Source organism: Clarias gariepinus, chromosome 11 (assembly GCF_024256425.1).
Source record: "Clarias gariepinus isolate MV-2021 ecotype Netherlands chromosome 11, CGAR_prim_01v2, whole genome shotgun sequence".
Lineage (NCBI taxonomy): Eukaryota > Metazoa > Chordata > Actinopteri > Siluriformes > Clariidae > Clarias > Clarias gariepinus.
In genome coordinates this window covers 5,776,449-5,791,385 of record NC_071110.1, presented here as the reverse complement: position 1 = coordinate 5,791,385, position 14,937 = coordinate 5,776,449, and the positions used below count along the sequence as shown (strand labels likewise).

The following is a 14,937-nucleotide window of genomic DNA, read 5'->3' as shown; positions in this document are numbered from 1 at the left end:
CAATAATCAGGACGATTAAATATATTTCATGCATGAAATGTAATCTGCCTTGCACATACCAGATCTGGCAAAGTCTTTCCTACTCTTGAATGTGTAGCGCAAACTGAAAACACAGACTTGGCTTTGTATGAAACGGGGCAAATGTTTCAGCAGTGCTTCGTTCTTTCTTTCCCTGTTTAAACAGATAACATCCAGTCAGCGTGAATCCACCAGGTGAGATTTACAAGCTGTGGTGCGTCTGTAAATGACATTTTATGTCAAAACAGAGCTGCTAAGGGTCGTTAGTAGTAATAGTAGTAGTAGTACACTACTAGATTATTCACTTATAAGCTCTCTGTACAAAAATCCACCAGCACACTGAGCATAATTAACCGTCTTTGTGTTTTCCAGCTCTGAAAACAGATCCTGATGGCGTCAGTATGACAAGATGAATGACAGAAGATTACTGATACAAAACATGTATAAGAAATGGGTCGTAAAATACAAACATTGGTGACTTGGCTGACCACCACACAACCCCAGGAAATGAATTTGATTGCCACCATTCTTGTTTTATTATTTATTTATACTGGTGATAAAAACTATACTGGTTATTTTTCCCAAAAGTGATTCTTTGGATCCTGATTGTATTTACCTTGGTGGCAAATTGGAAAAAGATCCAAGCTTCTATTGTGGTTAGGTTACTAACAAGATCTTTCCAAGCTTTACTGTAGTTCACCACATGATGACACTTTAATGTCTCAACGCCATGTAATTTCCTCATTTTATCATTTTATCCAACAACACCAGAACATTCCTCAAACTACGCAAAGTCTTAATGAAGTAAGATCGTCCACTTACCTCTGTCTTTCTGGGACGTGCCCTGGTCACAGAGGAAGAGTTAGGCAAGAAGATATCCTGTCCATGGCATTCCTTCCAGCTTGGTCCTCGAGCGATTCTGTTATTGTTCAGGGTTTGGTTTCCCTCTGTCCCCCGAGCCGTCGCGCTCTGTAATGACAGCAGAACCACAGTCACCATACAGAGAGAGAGAGAGAGAGAGAGACGGTTTGGACAGGATCTTCTCTGGAGACGACTCGCAATGGGAAAGAGGAAATCAGAACAGAGGTCAGCGACGAGAGAAAGAATCCCAACGCAGGCCAGAGCCAAAGAAGCTAAAGATTCAGTTGAAAGGGGAAAAAAAAACAGATAATAGCTTTTAAAAAATAGCTGGTGTATATAACGTTTCTCAAAATAGACCCGAGATTGCTGGGAACTAGTTATGCCAGTCAGAGTGGATCTGAGATATCTAATGCTCGAAGCATCTTAAGTGGACAGAATGACACGAACACACCAACAGTGCTCTGGATGAAGAACGGACGCTTTGTCAAACGCTCATGAGGAACCAAAAGCCACTTTTGTTTCCTTCTGAAGTCAGGGTTATGGGCTGGACGTGTCACAAGCTTCAGTGCAGATTTTTCTTTTTTTTTCTTTTTTTTTTTTTTTTAGAAGAAGAAGATATGAAAGTTCCCAGTGGTGAAGCTCAACAACACAATAGACCTTTGTCTCAGTGCAATCTTGACCAGACTCTAGCAAGGACACCATGTCTACATGCAATGGCACAACTGAGAAAATCAGACACACTTTGGTATCAAACGTCATGTGTTTTCCAGACACACTCTCATGGGATGAATATCAATAACCCGTCTAGGCATCTCCAACATTTCTCTGGGCTAATACTGAAAAACGAAAGTGTATAAAACATGTGTCGCTAACTGTGTTCTCGATTTAAAGGCTTGGCTTTTATGAGACCACCTGTTTGAGGAAAGGCTGCATAATCCACCTCTTCATACCACTCCGGTAATCGATTAGAGCTCAAGCAAGCGTGGCCTGTTCGAGGCTGGCTTTGTGAGTGACATTTGGTGAGGATACTGTTAAACCGGAGCACTGCATCAATATTTCACAGCCTTTCTTGTGCATAGGGTTTTTTGAATGGTTGATGGAGAATTTAATAGCGGTGAAGCACCATTGATTTCACTTTGCCTTTGAGACGATGATGGATCCAGCACTTTACATGCAAAGTCACGCAAATCCTCTCAGACCAAATATGGATTGATTATGACGGAAATAAACACTGAAGCAATTACCCAATCAATAAGGTACACTTATAACCCCAAAACAGGGAATGATGTTATTGAATATAACATATAATTTCAGAGAAAAATTGAAAAGGAAATTAATTCTGTATGCACACTGATGTATGTTTTTGCTTCACTGGAGCACTCTTGATTTGATTAGCCAAGAAAAAAAAAAGAAGAAGAAAATACCAAACTTGCTCAAATACTTTTCATTCTGGATTTCCACCATCTGTGCACTAATATGATTTATAAATGGGATTTGGACCTCAAAATAATCATAGCGGAGACCAGGAGGTAAAGTGATCATAATTCTGGCTTTCATACATTGCAAGAACACAAACTGAACACACATGTTCCATGCATGTGAACAAATTTATAGATTGCTATAAAGAATAAATTATTCTTGATTTGCTGTTATAAAGAATTAATGAGCGATTAGATTCTATGAAGCATAAAGGAAAGAATCTGTATATAATAATCTGTGTGCCTCCATAATCCACCATGTTTAACACGTGTAACCTCGCCTCGAGGTTTATCTTGTATTAGTGGAAACCTTGAGGAAACCTACCTTACGGTAAAATTCAATTGAGGACACAGGCTGCTAAATTGAGAGGGTGCATTACTAAATTAAAAGCATAGATTACTAAACAGGAAGCTCGGATTATTAATCAAGAGCAAAGAGATCTAAATGAGATTATACACAGATTACTAAATCTAGAGCATGGGTTACTAAATTGAGAGCAATTATTACTAAATTATGAGCACAGATTACAAAATCTAGGGTAAAGATGATAAAATCTAGAGCACAGATTACTAAATCTATAACGCAAATTATTAAATCAATAACACAGATTACTAAATCTAGTGTACTGATTACTAAATTAGGAGCACAAATTACTAAATCTAGAGTACAGATTACTAAATTAACAGAACAGATTACTAAATCTAAAGCATGGGTTATTAAATTAAGAGCAATTATTATTAAATCAAAAGCATAAATTACAAAATCTAGAGTAAAGATTACTAAATCTAGTGTACCGATTATCTAATTAGGAGCATTTATGCTCCTAATTTATTAATAAAGATTATTACTAAATTAAGAGCATAGATTAAAAAATCTAGGGTAATACTACAAAATATAGAGCAAAGATTACCAAATTAAGAGCACAGATTATGAAATCTAGTGTACTGATTATAAAAATTAGATGCACTTAGTCTTACTAAATCTAGTTTACAGATTACTAAATCTCGATTACATATTGCTAAATAAATAGCACAGATTACTAAATTAAGAGCACAGATTACTAAATCTAGAGCATGGGTTACTACATTAAAAGCATGGATTAGTAAATGAAGAGCAGAGATACTAACGTACAAGTATGGATTACTAAATCAATAGCACAGATTAATAAAAATGAGAGCATAAATCTGTAGAACACATTTAAATGACCTTAAATAAAACACAAGTTTGTATTGGTTTGTTTAACGGCCAAAGCCCCAAAGTTATCTCAGTCCTAGATAAATAAAAACCATAATAATGACCATAAAAAGTAACAATAATAAGTTTTCATATGTAAGTACAGATGATAAACTATGCACATTTGATTCCATGCACAGTTTAATAAACTGAGAGAATAAATAATCAGAGCTCTCTATTTATTAATCTGTGCTCCTTATTTAGTTATAAACACTATGATTTAATAATACACACTCTTGATTTAGTAATCCATGCAGATGTCATTGTTTGTTGCTTTCCCTGACCATGACACTTCCCGGCCTCCATATTAACTCCATCCACAAATCTCCTGCACATCAACACTGAAGCACTTTTTGCTTTTCTGCTACAGGATGTCAGTTTTGGGTCAAAACCTGAGCATAACAAAACGCAGCTGAGTTTTTCGGATGTGTGTATGTTGGCTGTTCTCCTCCGTGAGCTCGGCTTTTCCCATAAACCCCTTGACACAAATACATTTCCATGAATCTTTCCAAAATAATATAAATCTCTGTGCGGTGCTCATATATATATAAACAAAAGCATTAGAGAGACTCTGCTGCTAACCTGGTGGAAACCTTTATCACTGATTGGCTGTCGCCGGGTGGTGCAAGGTGTGTCCGAGGGGGAGGAGCTAGCACTCAGGGCTTCCTCGATATCCATATTGAGCTGGTCCAGTTTCTTCATGAGTTGGGTCATGGATTGAGACCAGGGAGACAGCAGGATGAGAGGTGACTCCTGTGGACAGAAAGAATTTGGTTAATCCTAATCCTAATCCACATTAAAAGGGTGTCTTTGTATTGCTTGGTGCGTTCAACGCAAGCTTTCAGGATTCTTTTTATTTGGGATTTAAGATTAGCTGCTTAGATGTAAAATGTAACAAGACAGAGAAATATGATCAAACCAAAACAAACACCGAGTTGCTGACTGCCATGTGACCCACATACTGTATAGCTTGTTGGCATTCCTCCCCTGACTGCTTTCACTACTCTCCAGACACCCGCAGACAAGGGTATAAATAGACTACCCCCATCCGGCACAGAGGCATCGCTTGTGTTTGGGAATCCGGGGAGTCCACAGCTATAAATTTGAGACAGCTACTTCAGTCACCAAGTGATAAATCAACATGGTTGACCCTTTCTCTTTTCAAATAGTAAGTGGAAAAGAAGGAAGAGGGTAAAATATCTCGCTATAAGGAAGATCACTAAATAGTGGTAGTGCCAAGGACATATTACAGGCCGGGACGTTTGAGCATTTCCTGGAATTTGTTTGGGGGGGGCTAAGCGAGCCCTACGGCAAAGAGCTTGCCGCCCATCAATGCTCGCTCTCATCTATACACAATCATGCTTTTGATGCATGTCATGCCAAAGTGGAAGGCATTTGTCAGTAGAAGCTGCAAGTCTTGGTCGAGACTACAATTCCTGTAAATTCCCATGGAGTGTGGTGATGTTTAGAGGCATAACCAATTAGGCCTCCAAAAAACAGGGCTTCCTTTTGAGAGGGCATGGAGAGGGGCAAGGGGGTGTACGGTTGGAGGGTGGTTTAAAGTTCACACTCAATTACTTCGACTGTGGTAACTTTAATAGTATACATAAACTGCTGTAAAATCTTAAGTAGAAGCTTAAAGGAAATCTAATTTTAGAAATGAAATAAGGAAAGACATCATTGCGGTTATACGCCTTTAGGGATTCCTTGAACTCTGCTGCCAGTTTTCAGCAGTATCTGCGATTCTTAATAACTCATGGAAGACAGGAGCCAAGCTTGTTGTGTGGCCATGAGAACCTGATCTGGCATACTGAACAGGGAGCAGGCTCTCTTCAAGGGTCAGATGCCTGACCTTCAGCCGGCGAAAGTGGCTTGCACAAGCTGAAGCTAGTAGGAATGTCCGAAAGCTGGCGAAATCCCAGACTGACTTCTGAGAAGCAGGGTGGTCTGGGGTCAAAGCTGGCTAAGGGAGGTACAAGTCAACTGCTGTCATGAAGTTGGTGTCACTCTCTTAGTACTATGAGACTAACCACTGATTGATTTGATTGATTTAAATATGATAGAATAGACGACTTATAGTGGCTAATTCCTTAGGGTGCCTGGTTAACCATAGTTGACCATATGATAGAAATTCTCACAAATGGATTATTATTATTATTATTATTATTATTATTATTATTATTATTATTATATTTTAGTTTTAGTTTTTAAGAATAGGACGTGCCATTTGCTGTTTTTTAGCAATAAAGGAAAGTAACTCAAGTTGTACAGGATATACAAAGGTAAAGTTTCGGGATTGGGTTAGATTATTTTTTATATAACTGGTGTGGAAATTCCAACCACATAATGCCTCCCTATTATATTAATTAAATTAGTTTAAATTAGTTTTACAAATCAAAAGTGTTTAAATCAAAACATGACTTTTGATTGTCCAGAATAACAGAACACAGTTGTTCTGAAATTAGGTTTTCCTCTATATAATCCCCTGCTACACTAATGCACTTATTCCACTATACAAATCAAAACAAGACAAATGATGGACAGTCAATTGGGCATGAAATTGACAAGTTATCAATTGATTTTTAAGGATTGAGGCGTTGCACTTACTGAATGTTACTCAAGTTATGCTGCCTTGTCAGAAAATGCTACCATAGCTTGAATCGATAGATTTGCACTACCCTATCAAAAAATCCTAAACACTAATGGGGTAAATGTACTTTAACAGTATGATTAACATTTCAATACTTTTTTATAGCATATACAGTGTTTATAGGAAATTTTTGGGGTAGCATATTTTGACATATATGCTCCCAGTAAATAATCAATAAAATGTATAAAACAATTACCAAGCATGTCAGTCTGTATGTGCAGAACTGTTAAGTATGAAAAAAATGGTAGGTAGCATGGATTGGCAGAACACACGGATCCTCATTTAAGGACCTATGGCTTAATAATAATAATAATAATAATAATAATAATAATTTTTATTTATATAGCGCCTTTCCAGAGCTCAAGGACACGTTACAATGAGTGAAAACAAAAGAAGATAATAGAAACAGACATTGAAGAACTGAAGTAGAAAACAATTAAGTCAACAAACAGACAAAAAAAAAAAAAGGACAGACATGCAGAGGACAGGTGGATTCAATGTCAGGTGTAACATTCGGAAAACAAGTGAGTTTTGAGTAAAGATGTAAATACTGAGATGTTATATCAGAACAGAGAGAGTGTGGTAGAGAGTTCCAAAGTTTGGGTGCGATAACACTAAATAATCTGCCGCCTATTGAAGAGAGGCGGTACCGAGGGACAGCAAAAAAAAAAAAACAGAATCGGAGGAACGTAGTGAACGAGTCGGAATGTAGAGGGCAAGCAGATTGAAGAGATAAGTGGGAGTTAAGCCATTTATAGATTTAAAAACAAGGAAAAGAATTTTGAATTTGATACGGTAGACAACTGGGAGCCAATGGAGATCATACAAGATTGGGGTTACATGAGCAGAGCGTTTGGTATGAGTGAGTATTCTAGTCGCAGAGTTTTGAATATATTGTAATCTGGAGATGGAACTGGCGGGTAGACCAATAAAAAGGGCATTACAGAAATCAATGCATGATGAGACGAATGCATGGATGACAGTTTCAGCATCTTTGGTACTGATGAAGGGACGCAGTTGGGCAATGCGGTGTAAATTCAATTTATTTTATATATAGCGCTTTTTACAATGGTCATTGTCTCAAAGAAATGAAAATGAAAGAATGCAGATTTAGTGACAGATTTAATGTGAGGCTGAAAGGAGAGTGTAGAGTCAAAGATTACTCCTAAATTTTTGACAGAAGTGGATGTTTTGATGTGAGAGCCAGCAATCTCGCAGGCGAAATTGGTGGAAATGTTGCTGGTGAGTGCTGGGGTTCAGATGAAAATTATTTCAGTTTTGTCCATGTTAAGTTTCAGAAAGTTTAAGTTAAGCCAATCTCTAATGTCCTTCACGCAAGCAGAGATTTTGTCAATTTGGGCAGATGTAGTACGTAGGTGTACAGATAGAGTAAAGTTGAATGTCGTCGGCATAAAAGTGATAGTTAAGACCATGACGCTAAAGGATTAGACCGGGTGGGATTATGTAAATTGTGTATAATAGTGGGCCAAGAACAGATCCCTGGGGAACACCTCGCTTCAGGGGGACAGTGGGCGATCGAAAATCCTTAACAGAAATATAAAATTTTCTGAGAGATAGAAAGAAAACCAAGAAAGAGCAGTACCAGAGATACCCAGACCAGAGAGATGAGAAATAAGCAAATCATGGGAGACAGTATCGAAGGCAGAGCTGAGATCAGCTGAGAGTGGAATTTACACATCCCAGTCCCAGTTTGACTTGAACACCCCTAATAATAAAACAATAAGCCACACTGGGGTTGGCTTTACAATGATCTTGTCACATGTATGGGTGTTACATGGACGACGTGAAGCAGAGAAGGATGCCGACAAAAACAATGGGATAAAATACGGTAATTGATAAAAAATGACATTTATTATTAATAATATTTGTATTCCATCCATCCAGGAAAGTCTGTAGTCCAACCAGGGACCAGTGAGGCCCCTGGTGGTGACCTTTGTATTTATTTCTATTTTTATAACCATGGTAGGATCCTTGTTCAACATTCACACATGCTACACACAGCAGGCAATTAGGGGACACCAATTAGCATAATCTGCATGTCTTTGGACTGTGGGAGGAAACCAGAATACCCGGAAGAAACCCACCAAGCACAAGGCAAACTCCACGCACACAAACCCTGAGGCGGGAATCGAGCCTGACGCTGGAGGCGCAAGGCGACAGTGCTAACCCCTACGCCACTATGCCGCCAAAATTTGTAATAAACAACTGCAATGTAGTTTGCTAACAAACATAAGAGAATTCTAATTCCAGACAGCGTTTTATATTTACAGTTTTATTTTTTAAAAACGTAAACATTAATACAAAATTCAATAGTTGTAATATTTTCATCGGTTCTCTATATTATATGATTTACGACAGTTTCAGACATGACTCGTGTCAATCAGAATGTCATAAGATGGTTTGTACTACTTAACATGGGCGGGGCAAATACAAAGAAATCATTAAGCGCATCCTTCCACAAACTGAAGCCAAATAGAGAAACAGTACAAAAGCCACACAAAAGTCTTTTCTCGGAATCTTGTACGGAATGAGCGGAATTTTCGCATTGCTTCATCCTCGGAGTTGAGACAGTAGCCTCGATTCATTTCGAACCCCTATTCAGGCTCGTCATTCGTGAAGCACGCACTCGCCATGGCAACCGGGTTGGCATGAGTCAACCCTCCAGATCAAGTCATCATTGTTATCTTCAGAAGAGGACAGAATGAGTGAGGGCCATAACTGTATCACTGCAAATTAGCCACATTGGAAACCGCACTGCTCGGTCTTTGACATGTAAATGAGGAGTTAAGTGGCTGGTTGTGGCGCTGCTCTGGGCTGCCAGCCATGGCCATACCACCCACTGAGAGTGTCAGGACACTCTGTAACGATAGGAAGATGCACCGAATAGAGCCAACCAGCCATTACGTGCCTGTTTAAATGCATCAGATCTGGGTCACGGAGGATTTAATGGGGATGAAGTCATTCACAATGCTGCGCAAATCTGCACCATCCAGGTTAGGCTTTTTAATTCTACTTAATTATATACATATATCAAGGGTGAAAACCTTGTAGACGTCCTTATCTTACAAAGAATGCTGCTTTCCGTTCCTATAAGGCGAAGAATGTTTGGGAATGGCGCCCTCAGATGGCGGTCATAGAGATCTACATGGGGAAACCTTTTAACCCTGATTGCTGTGAAGCATGCTCCAAATTTCATCCGTAATTTAACACCGACACCAACAATAGTACTATTGAAAAGCCCGGCATCCCTCAGTAAAACGGTTACCACAACATATCCTCTACATTCGAGCTCCTTTCAAAGAAAGACTCTGTACTCAGTGGTTCTCACTGGAATGTCTGGAGTAGGTGCAAACGAGGCAAGGTCAACGTGCCTGTGAAAGGTATGGCATTCTTTCACACATTCTTAAAACACGTATAAGCAAAGAAAGAGCAGCAGAAGAGGGAGGACAGCGTGTGCAGAACAAAGTATGACTGGGAGTTGTACAGGGAATAAAAAAACACCCACATGAAAAGGGCTTAAAAAAAATTTCTACACTGTTTGCACCACATTGTGTACTGTGGGTGAAATACTATTTTTGTACTATTTGTCCATTTTGTCCTTCATTTAAGTCTATTTTAGAAGCATTGCAATGACATTTTCGGGCCATCACAAGCCATTCAGTAGAAAGAAATGAAACAGAAAATCGAAAGTGATGGAGATCTTTTCCGCTCACTCTCACTCATTACTCATCTACCTGGAGCCGATCCCAGGAGACTTAACCACGAGGCGAGGTACACCCTGTATGGGGTGCCAATCCATTGCAGGGCATACACAAATATAAACATACTCATTCACACACTACGTTCAATTTGGGAACGTTAATTAGCATGTAATCTGCATGTTTCTGGACTGTGGGAGGAAACGGCAATACCTGGAGGAAACCCGACAAATATGTAAAGAACATGCAAACTCCATGCACACAGACCTTAAGCTGGTACTCGAACCCGGACCCTGGAGGTGCCAGGCGATTATGCCGCCTAAAATCTTTTCCATTTAGAATAAAAAAGAAAAGAAATTATGGACTGTTCCATTAAGACAAATGTCAAATTATTATCTAATCCACGACGTTGCTTTGATTATAGACTTCTCATTTTGTCAAAAGCAAAAGTTTGTATACCCTCATTAGACGTAATAAGGAGAAATGTATCTTTATATCAGAAAAATTGGCCTAATAGTAATATATACAGTAATAATGTGGATCATAATTAAACCACAGTGCCATCGAATGCTGGATTTTTATCAGGCAATAACAAGTTTATGTGAATCTGCCTTTATGGTGAACACTCCAAATAAACTGGTTAAAATAACTTTTCATTGCCGATGTGGTGACATTTTCTGTGATTAGATGAGATAAAATTGTTATCACTTTGTAACTGTCTGAGTTTACAAGACAGAGGAGTTTACACTTTTTATCTGTAACATATAAATAACAAACTGCATTGTTTCGTCTTATTAAATACAATAAAGAGAAAACAACGAGAGAAGGAATGATGTTTCTGTTTACAGATGTTGTAACATAAGTGATAAAACAAAAAAAACTTTCCCCACATATATTTTATAACATTTTTATAATGATGTCATACATTAATACATTTTAAAACTGTTAGTGTTGGGGAAATTAGCTGGCTTCGGAATGATCAACTTTGGGGTGGTGACAGTAACGCCGCTTCGTGTTGGGTTGCATCACATTAAACTGTTGTTGATTAGATTCTTATAAGAGCATGCCTTTTTATTTATACATAATATCAGTTCTAAGTTTGGATTCAAGATGATTTCTGGATATGGTGATACCAAAACATTGACTTTTTTTAGGCTTTTCAAACAATTCCAGTGAAATTCCATTAGAAGGCCTTAAGCTTACAGACATTTGCAGTATACAGTAACTCCTTTATGAACTCTGAGTTAAAAGGTTACAGATACATTTTATGAAGGGTGTTCAAGTCAAACAAGAACTTGTGTTGAAATTTCTCGTGAATGAAGCCATAAAACTGATTGACATTTACAGAAAACTTCAAGCACAGTTCAGTGATGAGACACAGTAAAACATATGAACAGTGTGAACATTTTAAAGAAGGCCATATGTCTGTGAATGTTTATCCCGGCCGAGGTGGGTTGGAGCCCACTGCAGTCGTTCCCGTGAACATTCAGAAAGTAAAACGTCTGATCCTTGAAAATCAACGGATAGCTTGTTGACAACTTGTGAAAGAGACGCATCTGAAATTAAAGGGGTTCCTGGGAGTCCGGTGTTATAAAGCTAATTTAATGCGCAAGAATATCAGTGCATCCGTATATTATTTCTGAACAAATTCATCTCTATTGCATTAAAAGAAATCACAGCTACATCTTCCACATTATTCCTAAACTGACTTTTAAACATCACTAATGTCCCTACATAACCTGTGTACCTAAAACATATATGAGCTTCTTGGAATCTACTTGTCTGACCTTGTTTCTGCTTTCTGATTTTTTTTCTTCTTCTTTTTTTTTTTTTAACGAGCATCCTCCCTAAACCCTGCATACATAAGCCGCCATTCATTAAAGCGCCACAGTAAAAACAGGCAGGACAAGGTCACAGATTGCTAATCACCAGGTCAGGGAAAGGGGTAGGAAAAAGACACAAATCTTCCTGGTCTTGTTGTAACTAAAGGGAGCTGTAAGTAGGGGAAGGCATAGCTCAATACAGCCATCTGGTTTGACAGAGGAAGATGAAGGAGATGAAGGCTTCTGAATTCCTGTACAACAGGGACTGAGGTTGTGCTCACGTACATCACCGGTACTCGATCACGATGCTAATATGTAGTTAAATAGCCTTCAGCGAAAAACTGTGCTACATGATGGAATATAAATCTGTACTAGCCTGGTCTTGTGTCAGAGACTGTATGCTCATATCTGATAAATCTTTTTTTTTTTTTTACAGTGTAAGAATGTATTAGCTCTTTTCAGAAGCCTGTGGGTAGGTGGTGATGTTTTGGCATTGCCAATTTATGTAGTTATTATAACCCAGGCATGTAGGCATGCTTTTGCGTGTAACTAACACAAATACATCTAGCATGAAGCCGAGAATAAACCATTTTATGCATAGTTTTTTTTAGCCAATTAGCCATGAATACAAGGTGGTATCAAAAAGTTTTGATTGACAAGTTGTGTTTTTTTTTCCCTCCGTATGTCCCCCCTCAGATGCCTAAAACCTGGCAGTAGAGTTTGCTATGGACGGTCTGATCTCTTGGACGAATTCCCGAAGCACAGTGCTGTGAATGTCACTGGAAGACGATGAGGGATGAACTTGGCAGCAACATAGCGCATGTTCAAATCAGACATGAGGATTGTCTGGACTGTTCTGTATAACACACAGACAATTGCAGCAATGTTTTTGGATTGTTCTCAGACGATCATCATGCACAAGTTGCTAAATGGTTTCAACATTTTCTGTGGTTAAGCTCGTTTCAGGTCTTCCAGATCTCTCATCGTCTTCCAATGATGTTCTTCTGCTCTTGATGTGTGTGTGCCACTCAAAATGCCCCGAAAGACTCATTGCGGTATCTCCGTAAACTTGCCAAATCATGTCAAACGTCACTGTGCCGGATTTGCCCAGTTTCACGCACAATTTCATGTTCGTTTTTTGTTCTAATTTGCTGTCCATGAAATAGCAGACGTGGTCAAAAGAGCACCAGTTGAACAGCTCCAGATGTACACATGACAATGTCTTTTAGCACACTGACTTATGAAGTCACTCCCTGTGACTCTGCATGCAGCCTTGTGCTGCCATCTGTTGCCGTTTCGCAAAACTAGTTTTGAATTTTTTATAGCATCTCGTATTATAACTGACGAGACAACATGCTTTTTCTACAGACTTTACACCTTATGCACTGTGTATACACACAGAGGGAACTTAAAATAAAAACAAAGTAGTCTTATACAGTATGTACTGTATGTCCAGTTTAATCTGTCAATTAGTTAAACTAAAGGCTGGCATGCAGTTCAGATAAAATGTACAGAGAACACAGATAATGAATATTGCTAGCTGGCTAGCTGGTTCATGCTGCAGGCCCTTTGCTAACAGTAATAATGCTAATATCTGCTAGCAAGCACGCAAAATGGTGAAGAAATATACACAAATAATGGATAATTGGAATGTTGAATATTAATTATTCAGTTATCTATCTATCTATCTATCTATCTATCTATCTATTTATCTATCTATCTATCTATCTATCTATCTATCTATCTATCTATCTATCTATCTGAGTTGTTAAAAGTATTCTCATACCCCCAGCTACATGCTACATTCCCATATATGATATATGAGTAAAAGAAAATCAGCATTTACCTCCCTGCTGCTGTTCTCCTCTTCTGCTTCATAGCCAGTGGCGGTACTGAAGCTGGCTACGGAGTCCAGTTCTCCATCTCCGTTACATTGTTCTCTTTCTCCTCCGGTAGTTCCTTTCCTTCTTACAGCTCTCCTGTGTCTACAGCCAGGAAGGATCTCCTTAATCAGAGTTACCTCCGTAAAGACATCATCGTCATCATTATCGTCCTCTTCAGAGGAAGACTCGGCACAGTCAGAGCTCTCATGAACCCCTTGGTTGAGACCCAATGCAGAGGCATAATCTGCAAAAGTGATAGAACTGGGCTTGTGTTTGATGATTCGGGGTCGTTCAGCCCCTCCACTGGATGGAGAAGGAACCGGAAGGCCGTTGGCAGATGTGATGGGGCTCTCCGGTAATGGAACTTGGTCTGGGCAGGGTAATGTGGAGGTTGTGTTGTCTTTGGATGGAGCTACCATATCTAAATCATGGCTGTCTACTTGTTGAACATCTGTGGCAAATGAGTTATGGTTGTCTTCTGGTAACGGACACCTAAGTTGGTAGCATCCGTTTAGACAGTGTTCAGATTTACTCAGCACTTTTAATCTATCTTGGATTTCAAATGCCTTCTCGATTACAGAAGTTCCAGTTTCATTGATGTATTCCCGTGTTGGCTGAGGAAGATCTGGAGTAGATCCCATTTTTATACTACTATCGTGTGAAGCACAGACTTGTCCTGATGAAGCAGAATAAATATTACCAGTGTTTTGGTTTAATGAGGAACATCTTTTAGTCTCTGCGGTTTGGCAGAACCGTTTCTTGCCACAAATCTCATTCTCCTGTGACACCGTATTATCTCCCGTGCTTCCCAAGGGCTCGTGTCCATCCAGATCTGTGTCTATCTCAGCCGTCTGTACCAAAAAGGTCATTTTGTCAAGTGGTGTCATGGACGAGGTTGGGTGTTCCTCCTGCGTGACCATGGACAGAGCCTCCATGACTCGTTCTACAGTCCAGCACTAGTCACAAGGTATATCCAGAAGTATCTTAGTTGGAAGCCAAGTCCTGCTGTGTTTAGCATGTTTAAACATCTGGACGATGGCGGTCAAAAAATGTGAAAATGGTAGTGGAGGTTTGCCTGTAGTAAAGATAACAAAAAAATAACAAAGAGAGATTACTGTAAGTTACAGGCTCCGATGTTCTGAGATAACTGTCTACCTTGATGGTATCCAAGCACAAGTGAAACAATTGGATAAGTGCACTACATTATAATAGATTATATAGAGAAATAACTGTGTTTTGTTATTCTGCACAATCAAACATCCTGGGATTGA

General features: G+C 39.0%; 1 protein-coding gene across 2 annotated transcripts in view; it reads right to left on the bottom strand.

Annotated features, from left to right (window-relative positions):
* The window catches only part of stard13b (StAR-related lipid transfer (START) domain containing 13b), a 105,746-nt gene that overhangs the window by 85,939 nt on the left and 4,870 nt on the right, over positions 1-14,937 (bottom strand). For both annotated transcript variants that reach the window (XM_053507185.1, XM_053507184.1), the window contains exons 2-4: positions 13,630-14,741; positions 4,174-4,344; positions 841-987 (exon numbers count right to left, since the gene is read on the bottom strand). In XM_053507185.1, coding sequence (XP_053363160.1) covers positions 841-987; positions 4,174-4,344; positions 13,630-14,601 — 1,290 coding nt within the window. In that variant the 5' untranslated portion in view covers positions 14,602-14,741. The remainder of the gene's footprint in view (positions 1-840; positions 988-4,173; positions 4,345-13,629; positions 14,742-14,937) is intronic.